Source organism: Moschus berezovskii, chromosome 2, assembly GCF_049115385.1.
Source record: "Moschus berezovskii isolate FMDL1 chromosome 2, NW_MosBer_1.0, whole genome shotgun sequence".
Taxonomy (NCBI): Eukaryota; Metazoa; Chordata; class Mammalia; order Artiodactyla; family Moschidae; genus Moschus; species Moschus berezovskii.
This window is the reverse complement of record NC_142461.1, coordinates 65,495,015-65,512,285: the sequence shown is the minus strand read 5'-3', so window position 1 is coordinate 65,512,285 and position 17,271 is coordinate 65,495,015. Positions and strand designations below refer to the sequence as shown.

The 17,271-nt window shown below is 37.8% G+C and overlaps 1 protein-coding gene across 4 annotated transcripts in view; it reads left to right on the top strand.

Moving 5' to 3' along the window:
* The window catches only part of PTPN4 (protein tyrosine phosphatase non-receptor type 4), a 201,382-nt gene that overhangs the window by 69,909 nt on the left and 114,202 nt on the right, over positions 1-17,271 (top strand). For 2 of the 4 annotated variants that reach the window (XM_055398840.2, XM_055398842.2), the window contains exons 3-5: positions 5,095-5,202; positions 16,417-16,459; positions 16,537-16,636. In XM_055398840.2, coding sequence (XP_055254815.2) covers positions 5,095-5,202; positions 16,417-16,459; positions 16,537-16,636 — 251 coding nt within the window. The remainder of the gene's footprint in view (positions 1-5,094; positions 5,203-16,416; positions 16,460-16,536; positions 16,637-17,271) is intronic. The other 2 variants (XM_055398841.2, XM_055398843.2) reach the window with 1 other exon arrangement.

Below are 17,271 nucleotides of genomic sequence, written 5' to 3'. Positions count from 1 at the left end.
TTTTCAAATGAGTCAATTCTTTGCATCAGGTGACCAAAGTATTGGAGTTTCAGCTTCCAATGAACACCCAGGACTGATCTCCTTTAGAATGGACTGGTTGGATCTCCTTGCAGTCCAAGGGACTCTCAAGAGTCTTCTCTAACACCATAGTTCAAAAGCATCAATTCTTTGGCGCTCAACTTTCTTTATAGTCCAACTCTCACATCCATACATGACTGCTGGAAAAACCATTGCCTTGACTAGGTGGACCTTCGTTGGCAAAGGAATGTCTCTGCTTTTTAATATCTGTCTAGGTTGGCCATAACTTTCCTTCCAAGGAGTAAGCATCTTTTAATTTCATGGCTGCAGACACCATTGTGGTGATTTTGGAGCCCCCCAAAAAAATAAAATCTGCCACTGTAGATACTTGTATATAATGCCAGTACCCAGAAGGTGGAAACAACCCAAATGTCCACTGACTGATAAACAAACTGTTATGTATCCATATAATGGGATATTATTTAACCATAAAAAGGATTTAAATGTGATTATGTAGTACAGCATGGAACCTTGAAAACAGTGCTGAGTGAAAGGAACCAGATAAAAAAGGTCACATATTGTTAAGTTCCATTTACATGAAATATTCACAATAAGTAAATCCATAGAGACAGCAGATGAGTGGTTGCCAGGGCTAGGATAAGAGATACTGTTTAATGGATATGGTCTTCTTTCAGTGTTGATGGAAATGTTTTGATACTAGGTAGAAATGATGGTTGTACAATACTGTGACTATAGTAATGCAACAAATTGCACACTTTTATTTATTTGTTATTATTTACTTTGTTTATTTTTGGCTTCACTAGGTCTTTGTTGCTGCATGCAGGCTTTCTCTAGTTGGAGCAGAGGCTACTCTTTGTTGAGGTGCACAGGCTTGTTATTGCAATCGCTTTTCTAATTGCACAGCACAGCACAGGCTGTAGAGCCTGCGGGCTCAGTAGTTATCATGGGTAGGCTTAGTTGTCCCATGGTATTTGGAAGCTTTGCAGACCAGAAATCGAACCTGTTCAGTTCAGTAGCTCAGTCATGTCCAACTCTTTGCGACCCCATGAACTGCAGCACGCCAGGCCTCCCTGTCCATCACCAACTCCTGGAGTTCACCCAAACCCATGTCCATCGAGTCAGTGATGCCATCCAACCATCTCATCCTCTGTTGTCCCCTCGTCCTCCTGCCATCAATCTTTGCCAGCATCAGTGTCTTTTCCAGTGAGTCAGGTCTTTGCATCAGGTGGCCAAAGTATTGGAGTTTCAGCTTCAACATCAGTCCTTCCAATGTCCCCTGCCTTATCAGGCAGATTTTCAATAACAGAACCATCAGGGAATTCCCAAAAGTGCATACTCATAAATGGTTACTTTTGCATTGTGGGAATGTTATTTCAGTAAAAAGAAACTTGAAAACACAAGGCGTTCCCTAGCCCTGCTGCTTGCTACTTCTTTTCTTTCAGAGTTAAAAAAATTTTTTATCTTCCTTTTGTTGTTGTTGTTTGTTGTTTTCACTCCGGTGGCGGTATAGGGAAAAATGCATCTACTCTGTCTTTTTTCTAGATAAGTGCATTAGACTCACCTTATTAGCTTTTTAAAAACAGTAATGTTCAATTAGTCTTAGAGACAGTTACAGAAAACTAACCAAACTGTTTACTTGAATCACAACCTTGTCTAACTCAATGAAACTATGAGCCATGGCGTGTAGGGTCACCTGAGACGGATGGGTCGTGGTGAAGAGTTCTGACAAAACATGGTCCACTGGAGAAGGGAATGGCAAACCACTCTGATATTCTTGACTTAAGAATCCCATGAAGAGTATGAAAAGGCAAAAAGATATGACACTGAAAAATGAACTCCCCAGGTTGGTAGGTGCGGAATATGCTACTGGAGAAGAGTAGAGAAATAGCTCCAGAAAGAATGAAGAGGCTGAGTCAAAGCAAAACCAATACCCGGTTGTGGATGTGGTTGGTGATGGAAGTAAAGTCTGATGCTGTAAAGAACAATATTATATAGGAACCTGGAATGTTAGGTCCATGAATCAAGGTAAATTAGAAGTGGTCAAACAGGAGAATGCAAGAGTGAACATTGACATTTTAGGAATCAACGAACTAAAATGGACTGGAATGGGTGAATTTAATTCAGATGACCATTATATCTACTCCTATGGGCCATAATCCCTTAGAAGAAATGGAGTAGTCCTCATAATCAATGAGAGAGTCCAAAATGCAGTACTTCGGTGTAGTCTCAAAACAACAGAATGATCTCTCTTTGTTTCCAAGGCAAATCATTCAGTATCACAGTAATCCAAGTCTATGCCCCAACCACTAATGCTGAAGAAGTGGAAGTTGAACAGTTCTATGAAGACCTACAAGACCTTCTAAACTAAAACCAAAAAAAAAGATGTCTTCTTCATCAGAGAGGGCTTGAATGCAAAAGTAGGAAGTCAAGAGATACCTGGAGTAACAGGCAAGTTTGACTTTGCACTCAAAATGAAGCAGGGGAAATATATAGAGTTATAATAGAGTTTTGCCAAGAGAACACACTGGTCATAGCAAGCGTCTTCTTCTAACAACACAAGAGATGCCTCTACACATGGACATCACCAGATGGTCAATACCAAAATCAGATTGATTATATTCTTTGCAGCCAAACATGGAGAAGCACTATACAGTCAGCAAAAATAAGACAAGGAACTGACTGTGGTTCAGATCATGAACTCCTTCTTGAAAAATTCAGAATTTAATTGAAGAAAATAGGGAAAACCACTAGGCCATTCAGGTACAACCTAAATCAAATCCCTTATGATTATACAGTGGAAGTGACCAATAGATTCAAGGTATTAAATCTGATAGATAGACTGAAGAACTGTGGACGGAGGTTCGTGACATTGTACAGGAGGCATGACCAAAACCATCCCCAAGAAGAAGAAATGCCAAAAAGCCAAATGGTTATCTGAGGAGGCCTTACAAAAATAGCTGAGAAAAGAAGAGAAGTGAAAGGCAAAGGAGAATAGGAAAGATATATCTATCTGAATGCAGAGTTTTGAAGAATAGCAAGGAGAGATAAGAAAGCCTTCCTCAGTGGTCAATGCAGAGAAGTAAAGGAAAATAGAATGGGTAACACTAGAGATCTCTTCAAGAAAATTAGAGCTACAGAGGAAACATTTCACGCAAAGATGGGCCCAGTAAAGGACAGAAACGTTAAGGACCTAACAGAAGTGCAAGATATTAAGAAGAGATGGCAAGAATACACAGGAGAACTATACAACAGAGATCTTCATGACCCAGATAATCACGATGGTGTGATCACTCACCTAGAGCCAGACATCCTGGAATGCAAATTCAAGTGGGCTTTAGGAAACATCACTACGAACAAAGCTAGTGGAGGTGATGGAATTCCAGTTGAGCTGTTTCAAATTCTAAAAGATGATTTTGTATAAGTGCTGCACTAAATTTGCAAGCAAATCTGGAAAACCTAGCAGTGGCCACAGGACTGGAAAAGGTCAGTTTTCCTTCCAGTCCCAAAGAAAGGCAATGCCAAAGAATGTTCAGACTACTATGTAAGTGCACTCATCTCACATGCTAGCAAAGTAATGTTCAAAATTCTCCAAGCCAGGCTTTAATAGTACGTGAACTGGGAACTTCTGCATTTTCAGGCTGGATTTAGAAAAGGCAGAGGAACCAGAGATCAAATTGCCAACATGTGTTGGATCATTGAAAAAGCAGAATGCCAGAAAAACAGCTGCTTCATTGACTACGCTAAAACCTTTGAGTGTGTGGATCACAACAAACTGTGGAAAATTCAAGAGATGGGAATACCTGACCACGTTACCTGCCTTCTGAGAAATCTGTATGCAGGTCAAGAAGTAGCAGTTAGAACCAGACATGGAACAATGAACTGCTTCCAAATTGGGAAAGGAGTAAGTCAAGGCTGTATATTGTCATCCTGCTTATTTAATTTACATGCAGAGTACATCTTGTGAAATGCTGGACTGGATGAAGGATGAACTAGAATCAAGATTGCAGGGAGAAATAGCAATAACCTCAGATATGCAGATGATACCACCCTTATGGCAGACAGTGAAGAGGAACTAAAGAGCCTCTTGATTCAAGTGAAAAAGGAGAGTGAAAATGCTGGCTTAAAACTCAACATTCAGAAAACTAAGATCATGGCATCTGGTCCCATCACTTCATGGCAAGTAGATGGGGAAATGATGGAAACCGTGAGAGACTTTCTTTTCTTCGGCTCCAGAATCACTGCAGATGGTGCCAGCAGACATGAAATTAAAAGACACTTACTCCTTGAAAGAAAAGCTATAACCAACCTAGACGGCATATTAAAAAGCAGAGACATTATTTTGCCAACAAAGGTCCGTCTACTCAAAGTTATAGTTTTTCCTGTAGTCATGTATGGATATGAGAGCTGGACTATAAAGAAAGCTGAGCACTGAAGAATTGATGTTTTTGAACTGTGGTGCTGGAGAAGAGTCTTGAGATGAGAGTCCCTTTAACTTCAGGGAGATCCAACCAGGCAATCTTAAAGGAAATCAGTCCTGAGTGTTCATTGGAAGGACTGATGTTGAAGCTGAAACTCCAATACTTTGACCACCTAATGCGAAGAGCTGAGTCATTTGAAAAGAACCTGATGCTGGGAAAGATTGAAGGCAGGAGGAGAAGGGGATGACAACGGATGAGATCGTTGGATGGCATCACTGACGCGATGGACATAAGTTTGAGTATGCTACAGGAGTTGGTGATGGACATGGAAGCCTGGCATGCTGCAGTCCATGTGGTTGCAAATCAGACACGACTGAGCAACTGAACTGAATAACCTGAAAGCAGAAGACATTTGCAAAGTTCTCCATAGATCTTCATTTTTATTATATACTCTTTGAACCAGTTTGCCTTGAGTCAGACTTTTTTAACTACTGTGTAATGTATGGAGTCGTTACGCTCAACCAAGTCATTGGCCTGAAAATAGTTGCCAACTTATTATGAGAGAAGAGTCCAAGAGGTTTAACAATCTGTAAATATATCACCTGTGAGTTTGATTTCCTTTTTGTTTTTCTTCCAGAAACATGATCAGGGGCAAGTTCTGTTGGATATAGTCTTCAAGCATCTTGATTTGACTGAGCGTGACTATTTTGGTTTGCAGTTGACTGACGATTCCACAGATAACCCAGTAAGTTTAAGCTGTTGTCTTTCATTATCATTGCAGTTTTTCTGTCTTTATACTAGGTTCTTTCTGATTTACATTGTCCACTGATTTTGTGATTTTTTTTTTAATTTAATTTGAATGATTAGAGGTAATTCTTTATCCTCGAACTTCAGTTTCTTGATGTTTTAATCTGTTAGGGTATTTCCTTTAGGCTTTCATGATCATAAGTCAGTCTACTGATCAAATGCCTGTTTCTTTCTCTATATGTCTTAGACAACTGAATGGCAAACCTAATTCATACTTCTTTGAGAGAAATATTGGGCATAAAAGTTATAATGTTAGCATTAAAATTTTGAAGTAAATACTTAAAATATTAATGTATCTTGAGTCTTTCATAAATCAGACTGTATTAAGAGGAAATTAGTTTTTGTGGCATTCATGGCAAGCTATTTCTGAACAAAATTCTTAATTTGTTAACTGTAAATTTTCCAATTACAAAGATTCATAGGAGATGCTTCCAAATGACAGAGGTTAAATTTCAAAGGTCTACAGTTCTTGGGCATTAAGTTCCTTAGATTGTTAACTAATTCCATAGTAAGTGCAGTAATGATTCTTTTTATTAGAAAGATCACATGATAGAAATAGAAGATATCATGTGATGAATAACAGAAATAGTGAATTCTTTCTAAATTTATGTGTTTATACAGTGGGGGTTTTTCATAAAAGAATATGATATCCTTTTGATTAGTAAAGGAGAATGACTGTTTGGAAGGAAATGTTTTGTATACTGGAGTGGCTGAAGAAATGGTTCTCTAAATCAGAGTTTTAGAAATCAGTTTGTAAGGCCTTATTAATAGAAGGACTACTCTTTTGAGAAAAGTAGTGTTTCTTTCTATCTCTTGTTCTCATTTCCTCTCATGGTTAGGTCCTGGGTGTCTGACTGAATGGTAAATGGGAAGTAAATATGAAATGTTAAATATTACTTTTTCTTGGCTTTGCTTACTGATTTTATGTGAAAATCTATGAAGATAATGTGGATGAAATAAAGCAAGATCCAGTTAGTCTCAGTGGAAATAAATCCTTTTGTACTGAACTGAAATAGAAACAAACTTTTCTCATACTTTCTTGACTTGAACAGATGACTTGGTCTGCTCCAAGGGCCTGGGAGAAACAATGTTATTTCTTAATAAATAAATGCACGTGATAATAGAAGTGAGGAGAAATGACAGTAATGCCACCTTTCACAGAAAGATAAATTGTTAACCAGGCAAATACCTGAAAGGTATCTACTACAATGTTCAATATTGAGATTTATTTATTTTAATATTGATATTTTAAAAAATAGATAATTCTTACTTGATCTTGCTGACACTCGGTCAGACTTTCTAAATATAAGCCTGTCTTTAGATAGATTGAAGAAGTGATTAGAAAACAGGAGAAAGAGATCAACTATCAATACTTAACCACCATGGTCACTAAGAAAGTGTTCCAGAAGACTTATATGTGAGACCATATGTATTACAGGAAGTTAAAATTCTGTCACATAAATTTATATACAAGAAGACATTTCTACTCTAATAAAATTACAGCAGGATGAATGTGAGGAAGCAGAGATACTTTGAGCTAGGTTGGTCTTTTTGCTGTCTCCTACTTTTTCTTGGTGGCTCAGTTGTAAAGAATCTGCCTGTAATGCAGGAGAGTTGGTTTTGATCCCTGGATTGGGAAGATCCCCTGGAGAAGGGAATGGCAACCCATTCCAGTATTCTTGCCTGGAGAATTCCATGGACAGAGGAGCCTGGTGGGTTACAGTCCATGGGGTCGCAAAGAGTCAGACACGACTGAGCATTAACACACACACTTTTTCTTAGTTTGTTTTGCTTTTCTATCTTGAGCATTCCTTCTGAAATAAGATACATTCCCAGGGGCCAGTTGCTGATGATCCAAAAGAATTCTACCACTCCCCATGCCGCTCCCCCCCAGCTTAGAATCATACAGTTTCAAAGAAGAGAACAAATTATTTTGTCTATCACCTTTAATTTTCATGAGAAATACCCCAATCCAAGGACATAAAAGAAATAAAGCCCAAGCTGAAAAAGAATGTTAGTCGCTCAGTTGTGTCTGACTTTTTGCGAGCCCGCGGACTGTAGCCCACCAGGCTCCTCTCTCCATGTGATTTTCCAGTCAGATTACTGGAGTGGGTTTTCATTTCCTTTTCCAGTGTATCTTCCCCACGCAGAGACTGAACCTGGGTCTCTTACATTTCAGGCAGATTCTTTATTGTCTGAGCCACCAGGGTAAGCTACATTCTGGCATTAATGAAATTAGACTAGAATCTCTTAACTCCCCCTGAAGGTCTTTTCACAGCAGTACAACTTCAGTGTTTAAATATTCAGAAGAATCAGTGTAATGGGAAAACATGTCTGAGGAGGAGCCTTTAGAGGACAAATCTCATTATTGTCCCATTTCTGATTGTCAGTATGAAGTGTATCAAGACTTTGAGGATAATTAACAGACTGAAGGAGAAAAATGCCATTTTCAAAAAGAAAAGAAGTAAGGGTGTAACATTTATGAAACATCTATTGTGGACTTGTTAGTAAACCAAATTCTCACACTAATCTTATGAAATTGTTATTAAAATTTTCCTGAAGATGAAAAACTGAGGCTTACAAAACTTGTTTAATTACATAGATAATCAAGTAGCTGAGAAAGGATTTGAAGTCATATTTATCTGACTCCAAAGCCATTATTTCTCTACTGAAAAGTATTGCTTCCCAAGAGATAATGATATAGATACACAGGACTTATAAAAATGAACATACTGAGGAGAGGGGGTGATCATGCCATAAAATTACCAGCAGTGATCAAAAGGAATTTGGTAATATTCCTAAAAAATGAATTGTTGTCAATTCTTATTAGTTAACAGTTTTTTCGTCTTAAGGCTTATTTATGTTATATTGCCTAGAAAATCCCATGGATGGAGGAGCCTGGTAGGCTGCAGTCCGTGGGGTTGCTAAGGGTCAGACACGACTGAGTGACTTCACTTTCACTTTTCACTTTCACACATTGGAGAAGGAAATGGCAACCCACTCCAGTGTTCTTGCCTGGAGAATCCCAGGGATGGGGGAGCCTGGTGGGCTTCCATCTATGGGGTCACACAGAGTCAGACACGACTGAAGTGACTTAGCAGCAGCAGCAGCAGCATACATGTATGTGTATAAATGTATGTTGCATATATATACACACACACACACACATATACACACTATATATATATTCACTTTAGGGGATCAGAATTAATATTGTCTAAGCACATAGCTACTGATATCAATTTAAGTGATAAACTAAAAAAGCGCTTAGCATTTGATTATAGAATTATATGTGGAAATACAGAATCATAATTGAGTAACCTTTGCTTTAGAATCTTCCCTGGCAGCGAGTTCCAGTGCAGCAAACAAAATTACTTAAAGGCTTTGAATTTTGAAATTTCTTCTGCTTTCATTTAAAACCTATTTATCACAGCTTTAGCTGTTAGCATAATGTCTTATATAATAATTTTGTTCAGTAAATATGTATTGAATGAGAGGGCAAAATAATGAGTAAATGGCTATAAATCATTATCCATGATTTAATTTCATACACACTTAATGGTATTGTACCTTGGTGGCCTTTATCAGCATGATTTCATCAGAGCCTTGAGTCTTATATTACTTGCCTCAAGGGTAATATATTTACTATTTTTCTTCCCCAGAGTGAATTATAGTGCCTTTCAGTGAGGCAAAGAGTGGACTAAATCGATAATTCTTAACTTATTCTTTCTGCACTTTCATCCTTCTGATGATAGTTTTATTATGGTTATGGTATTTTACTGGTTTACTACTGTTTCCATATCCCGTAACCTTGTGACTTTGAAATTTGAAGCTATATCAGAAACACCTGAAAGCTTTTCACAGTTCAGGATTTCTGGACCCTGTGCTTAGAATTTCTGATTCAAAAAGTCTGAGGTGGAGCTCAGTAATTCACACTTCAAACAAATTCCGCTATAATGCTAGTGCTGCTAGTTCAAGGGACCACATTTTGAAAACCACTGCTCTAACCCAGTGGGCTGTTAATTAAGTAAGAAATGATTCATAGAAAATAATTTAGTCTACTATTTGAGTTAATTTTATCATAACTCAGTATTCTTGAATTATTTTATCCAGTTTGAGGAAATATAGCAGTCACATTGAGAATAATTTATTTCAACACGCCATGTTTTAGTACAACATGATTGCTGAAATGCTTGCTTTTATTTTCTGTCATGTTCTTCCAGTATTTCTCTCACGTTCCATCTGTTTCTACTGTGTACCTCAATTCAACTCTTATTACCTTTTGAATAAGCCTCTTCAGTAGTCTGCCAGAGGATAGATCTTTGTAAATTTTTTTTTTTTCTCTCCTGGTTTCATTTGCGGTGGAAATGGCAGAGGGATCTGGGGTGCAGAGAAGTATTTCAGAGAGAATCAGTAGCATATACAAAGTTCCACAGTGAAGAGAGAGGATTGTTGCATTTGAGGAACTGGAAAAAACCTTAACACCTATGGCTGGACTATAGAGCCGGAAGAGAAGATGGGTCAGCTATGAGATATGAGTAGTGCAATAGATCATCAGGTGCTTTTGATGTGAGGTAAGGTTGTACTGGCCTAAGGATTTATTTACACAAGTATCATGAAACTTGTATTTTAGACATATCACTCTGGTTGCAGTATAGCCAGTGGCAAGAAAAGCTGACAACTAGAGATAGTTGGGAGATTGTTGCACTAATGAAGTTACTAGATTGGCTGTGGTGATGGATGGGTAAGTGCTCAAGATATTTAGGAGATAAAAAAGTCAGAAGGGTTCATGAGGGAAAGAGTAAATTCAGAGAGTCTGGTATCTCAAATTCTTCTTAAGCAAGTAGTTAGAAGAACCATCCAAATGGTATTGTTGATTTTTCTTTTTCAGTTACCAATTATTTATTGACATGGTTTATTTTTTATTGTGCAACCTTCCTAAACTCACTTACTAATTCTAGTCACTTTTTGTAAATTCCCTAGAATTTTCTATAGAGATTGTCATGTAAACATATGGTCAGTTAACTTTATTTTAAAATTTTTAACCAACTCTGTATTCAAGAAAGAAACCAGGATATACACTTGATTCTGTATCAACCTGGTATCTTAAGGCCTTCCTAAATTCACTTATTTCTTCTGGTATCTTTTTTTTCATTGATTCCTTAGAATTTTCTGTGTAAATCATGTCATATGTGAATAACAACAGTTTCACTTCTTCCTTCCCAGTCTTTATTTTTTTTGCCCATTTTTTCATTCTTTATTACATGAAAGCGGAGACTATGAGGATGCTGATGAATAGAGGTGATGGGAACAAACGGCCTCGCCTGTCCTCTGTCATAGGAGGAAAGTACTCAGTGTCTCACTGTTAAGTATGCTTTTAGATGCTGGGTTTGTTTTTTTAAAAAAACAGTATAATTAAGGCATAACTGGGTGGTTTAGTGCTAAGTTGTGTCTGACTGTTGTGACTCCATGGACTGTGCAGCCTGCCAGACTCCTCTGTCCATGGGATTCTCTAGGCAAGAGTACTAGAATGGGTTGCCGTTTCCTTCTCCAGGGGATGTTCCCAACCCAGGGATTGAACCCAGGTCTCCTGCATTGCAGGCAGATTCTTTATCAACTGAGCTACAAGGGAAGCCCAAAGGCATAATTTACATAGGATAAAATCCAACATCCATTCATAATGAAAACTATCACCAAACTTGGAAAAGGAACATTACCGCAAGGACATGTACTAAGCACAGGTGCATCAGGTAACTGTAAAGTGAAAGCACAATGATATGTCACTGCACATCCATTGGAATAGTTAAAAGATGAGAGTCTCACAGTACCAGGTTTTGGCTCGAATGTGGAGCCACTGTTAAGAATTGCTGGTAGGACTTTAGAAGGATACAATCTCTTTGGAAAGTATAGTTTGGCACTTTCTTATAAACTTAAACATAGGTTTAATACGTATCTCCAAGCAATCCTACCTTTGGGGTATTTATCCAGGAGAAATGAAAGCACATTCTGTGAAACTTTGTACACAAATGATCATAGTAGCTTTATTCATAATAGCTCATTCCTGAATTAACTTCAGCAGCTATCAGTAAGTGAATGGATGAAAAATAATTGTTATGTTTTTACATAGTGGAATACTATATGGTATATACTTGATTATTCTATTCATAGTAAATCGTAGAGCAAGCAAAACTCATCTATAGTGACTGAAAGCAGATCAGTGATTGCCTTGGGGGGTTGAGGGACTGATTGCGAAAGGACACAGGGAACCTCTCAGGGTCGTACAAAGAGGTTGGTAGTGAGGCCTTGCATGACTTGGACTGTGGATGGAGAATGAGTGCGGTCTGGCTGGACCCACATCCATATTCTGCTTCCCTTAGGGTGAACGGTTATCTCAGTTAATGGAAATGAATATCATTTCCTTATATTTCCAACTGCTTCTTTTTCCTGGGGTTTTGGGATCTTCCTGTGCATGCAAAAGCTGAACCGTCAACCAGAGTTGTGATGGCTTTTATATCCAGACTTGAGTTAAACCCTTCTACTGCTTCCCGTCTATCAAGATTTCCTCCTCAAGGATTTCCTCCGCCTGAACTCTGTCCATTGACACATCAAGTTAGCGAGACTGTCCCCTATCTTGTGCTGGATTTGAGGTTGCCCTCAGGGAAAAAACTGCAAATGTATAAATCTCACCCATTGTAGTTTTTCTGTTTTTCAAGATTAAACTTGGGTACTATTTCCTCTGCCTGATTTTGGTTGTTTTCTGATGTCAAATATTGTACGTGCACACAGAATAAAAATGAGTGCCATGAGCAGACAAGAAATTTTAAGGACTTCTTAGACTCTGTGCTTACAGGGATTAGTGGACGAATCAAATAGAGGGAATCAAAAAGAGAATGTAGGAGAGAAATATGATGGAGGTGGGAGAGTTTTCAGGGTGATGCAGTACAGTTTGTCAAACAGTTCACTGAGAAACTATTTGAAACAACTAGGCTCTTAACCCCTCAGGCAGCATGTACTGTTTTCTGTGGAATAAATATATTTGTATGTTTGGGATGAAGGTGCAGAGAACTCATATCTTCTTAGCAATATAATTAATCTGCCTTGAGAGTCCAAATGAATCATTTGGAAAACTTTACAACTAGTAGGACTTAAAATTGAACAAACAAGTGTCAATCACTTTCTGTGTACTGATTAGGGAACATAATCCAACAAAATAGCAAATTAAATAGATTTTCTTTTGAAAACCCAAATCCATTAAATATCTATGAATAAACTTTTGATATTAGAGATATCAAAACTTATAGGAAGAAAACCATAAAACTTAACAGGAAGAGATAATAGACGACATGAATAAATGAAGAAATAGCATGTTCAGGATGAGGAAGATGGAATGTTATGAAGATTTCACTAACAATTGCTAGTTAGAATCTGAACTGAATTTTTGGAGTGGAATGAGTGAAGTTGACCCCAATCACTCTCAAGTTCATTTTGCTCCATCTTCAAGGTTTAAGTCAAGAGTAAACCTCAGATATGCAGATGGCACCACCCTTATGGCAGAAAGTGAAGAGGAACTAAAAAGCCTCTTGATGAAAGTGAAAGAGGAGAGTGAAAAGGTTGGCTTGAAGCTCAACATTCAGATAACAAAGATCATGGCATCTGGTCCCATCACTTCATGGGAAATAGATGGGGAAACAGTGGAAACAGTGTCAGGCTTTATTTTTTTGGGCTCCAAAATCACTGTGGGTGCTGATTGCAGCCATGAAATAAAAAGACGCTTACTCCTTGGAAGGAAAGTTATGACCAACCTAGATAGTATATTAAAAAGCAGAGACATAACTTTGCCAACCACGATCCGTCTAGTCAAGGCTATGGTTTTTCCCGTGGTCATGTATGGATGTGAGAGTTGGACTGTGAATAAAGCTGATCGCCGAAGAATTGATGCTTTTCAACTGTGGTGCTAGAGAAGACTCTTGAGAGTCCCTTGGACTGCAAGGAGATCCAACCAGTCCATTCTGGAGGAGATCAATCCTGGGTGTTCATTAGAAGGACTGATGCTGAAGCTGAAACTCCAATACTTTGGCCACCTCATGCGACGAGTTGACTCACTGGAAAAGACTCTGATGATGGGAGGGATTGGGGGTGGGAGGAGAAGGGGACAACAGAGAATGAGATGGCTGGATGGCATCACCGACTTTGTGGACATGAGTTTGAGTGAACTCTGGGAGTTGGTGATGGACAGGGAGGCCTGGCGTGCTGTGATTCATGGGGTCGCAAAGAGTCGGACACGACTGAGGGACTGAACTGAACTGATACCTCCTATCTAATTGCCATCACTGAGGAAATCTGTGACATTTCCCAGTGCTTGTTAGTGTACTTCTCTAAGCTGTGCCAGCCTCACACATCTTGTATATTTAAACGTGTGCATCTATGATATCAGAATGTTTTGAAGATGAACTGAATGAGGAAGGCAGGCTATGGTGAATTAAATGGTCCAAAATTTTGATTTTAAACAGTAAAATGAATACAATTTATGTTTCTTTCTAGAAAATATGCAGGAAAAAAAATCACTAGATTAATAAGTATGTGGGTGAGACTGTGGATAAATGGGTGGTTACCTAGGGGGAACAGATATGTTAAGTAGGGGTAAAACCATCTGATTATTGGCACAGAAATAGAAACTGCTGAGTCATTCAACAGGGTCAGTTAGCCCTTCACCAGATTATTTTAGAATGTTATATGCTGTATTCAGTGCTGGGTACAGACCCTTCAGCTTTAAATAAATCAGATATTATTCCTTACCTTAAGGAGTTCATAATCTACAAAAGGAGATAGGCAGTAAAAAGTAAAACAAACACTTTGCAGTTAAAATGTTATGAATGAATTTAATGTTCCTTACCAGAAGGAAAATAACTAAGTAGATAGGAGCTTCGGAGAAGGCAATGGCAAGCCACTCCAGTACTATTGCCTAGAAAATCCCATGGATGGAGGAGCCTGGTAGGCTGCATGCAGTCCGTGGGGTCGCTAAGGGTCGGACACGACTGAGTGACTTCACTTTCACTTTTCACTTTCACACATTGGAGAAGGAAATGGCAACTCACTCCAGTGTTCTTGCCTGGAGAATCCCAGGGACAGGGGAGCCTGGTGGGCTTCCGTCTATGGGGTCACACAGAGTCGGACATGACTGAAGTGACTTAGCAACAGCAGATAGGAGCTTTGTGACATACTTTTGATAGGGCGGTCAATGAAGGCCTTTCTGATGAAGTGAAATTTAAGTTGAGACAGATAAAGACGTCAACCATAGTAAAAGCTGGGAAAGGACATTCTTTGCATCAGGATGCTTGGAATTGAGGCCCTAAGACGGCATCTTGGAGAAACAAAAAGGAGGCCATTATGACTGAAGCTCGGAAAACTGCGGTGGAAGAAGTTAAGGAGACAAATAAATCACTTAAATGTGAAATCTAAAAAAAGGATACAAAGGAATTTATCTACAAAACAGAAATAGAGTCACAGATGTAGAAAACAAACTTAAGAGTTACAGGGCAAGGAGGGAAGGGGGATAAATTGGGAGGTTGGGACTGACATATACACACTACAGTATATAAAATAATTAACCAATAAGGACCTCCTGTATAGCAGGGGAACTCTATTCAATACCCTGTATTGGCTTATTTGGGAAAAGAATCTAAAAGAGAGTAGATACGTGGATATGTAAAAAAAATTTGACAGCCACAGATCTGGAATTGTCAAATCTGAACTGGACACCTATTTTGATTGGTATTGTAAGGCTTCTAAAACTTATCAGGAGTCTAGAATTGCCTCTTTGAAATATACATTTTTAAAATTAACTGAGGCAAATAAAACATTAAAGAAACGAAGAAAGAAGAGATAAGTAGAGACCATGTAAGCCATAGTAAGGCCTTTGGATCTTATATTAAGAAATTATCAAGAGATATCAAGCAAAGGAGTGACACTTTCAAAAGACTACTCTAGGGACTTCTCTGGTGATCTAATGGCTAAGCTTCCAAAACAGGAGGCCTGGGTTCAATCCTTGGTAAATTAGATCCCACATACCGCAACTAAGAGTTTACATACCACAACTAAAGATCCTGCATGCCACAATGAAGGTCAAAGATCCAAGTGCCACTACTAAGACCCAAAAAGAAAAAAAAAAAAGGAGGATGAAGGATGAGAGGAAGAGAAGAGACACACTACGATTATTAAGAGGGTAAAGGATGGTAGCAGAGCAGGTGGAGAACAATTATTAAATTCTAGGGATGATTTGGAGGTAGAATTAGTTGGATTTGATATGTTGGATGTTATGGACAGTGGAAAGAAAAGACTCATGGATTACTTTCAGTCACTTGTTTCTAAAGTCTATTTGTGTGCATTTTATTGGATCAACTGTGGGTGATAGTCGGAAAGTTTATAAGTAACAATATATAAGCTTATATTTGTGTAGTGCTTTGAAAATACTGCCATAGCTACAACCTCGTTTTGAGGTTTAATTTTTTTAACTGAAACATTGGCTGTTGAAATGTTTTCTGAATTTATAGTTTTCCTGAAATAGAGCTTAAGTGGCATTCAGAAGTGTTTAGACTACTTGAAATTTTCATATACAGAAAAGCAGTCTTTCCCTAAACATTGTCTCTTAAAAAATTAGTGTGGGATGTTTTTGGGGGGGAGTATTTTATTTTCTTTTTTGAGGAATAGAGAAGGAGTTAAATTTTTTTCATAAGAGTAGATTTTCATGATGTGTAAATTTTGTCTGAATGAGAGCATAAAGCAAAGCATATTTTTATGAGAGATAAAGAGAATTTTTAAAAATTGATAGGCTGTTAATACTTAACAGAATCACTTCATATTGTGGTGATGAAGCATTTTTACTTTTGGAATAGAGGTTATTACATACTGTATAGCTTAATGAGAAATTTAAATCAAAATCTTAAATCACAAATATATTCAGTACTTTCTTGTAGAATTTTGTTACATTTGATATATGAGTTTATAATTTAGTGATTTTTTTCCCCCTCACATAGTAGGCCTTTTCAAAAAATGCAATTTTTAGCATTAATTTTCAAATGGAATAGAGTTGCAAGAATTCTTGTATTAGTTCCTCAAGGAAAAAACAAATCAGTCTTATTTATTTATTTTTCAGAGGTGGCTGGATCCAAACAAACCAATAAGGAAGCAGCTAAAGAGTGAGCAAACATATTTACTTGATGTTATACAAGTATACTTTATAAAGATAAAGGATTAATATAATCTAATTAATTAGAACTGCTTTTATTAATTCTAGGAGGATCTCCTTACAGTTTGAACTTTAGAGTCAAATTTTTTGTAAGTGACCCCAACAAGTTACAAGAAGAATATACAAGGTGGGTTTATGGAGCATATTTTTACTTGAAAATATTGTCAAAACTCTTACAAAATTTTGAAATTAGGCAAAAATAGATGACCATGACATAGTACTCAGCTTCCCTGCCAGCACACAGAATAGGTTGTGGATGTTTTAAGATAAATTTCTTCCTCCACTTTTGGATGGCTGGGAGAGATTTAGGAGGTTGTAACCCTAGGGCCAGCTCATCTAACCGTAAGCAGCTTCCTGAGCCATTTAAATACTAACTTTGTGAAAAATAGTTCAGAAGCACTGCTGTCATTAATTGTAGTAATTAGATGATTCTGCAGTTGTATTCCAGGGATTCTGCATAGTGACAGTTATCTAGTTTGGTTTTTTTTTCCCCCTTGTGAAAGCTATTCTGTATTTTACTTTCATTGAAGAGAGCATAGAATTTATTAAATGTATAACCATTGTGTGTAGGAATGATGGTCAGCAGGTATCTTTGTAGAGCATGCTGGCAGAGAGTGTACTAGCACATTCAGGCTGAAAATCCCCACATCACTGGCCATTTTTAGTTTGATCTTCATTTGCAATTAATCCTGTTGTCCCTTCTACTTGACATAATGTACACAAAAATGACCCAGATAGCATTTTGATATCACATAAATGTTA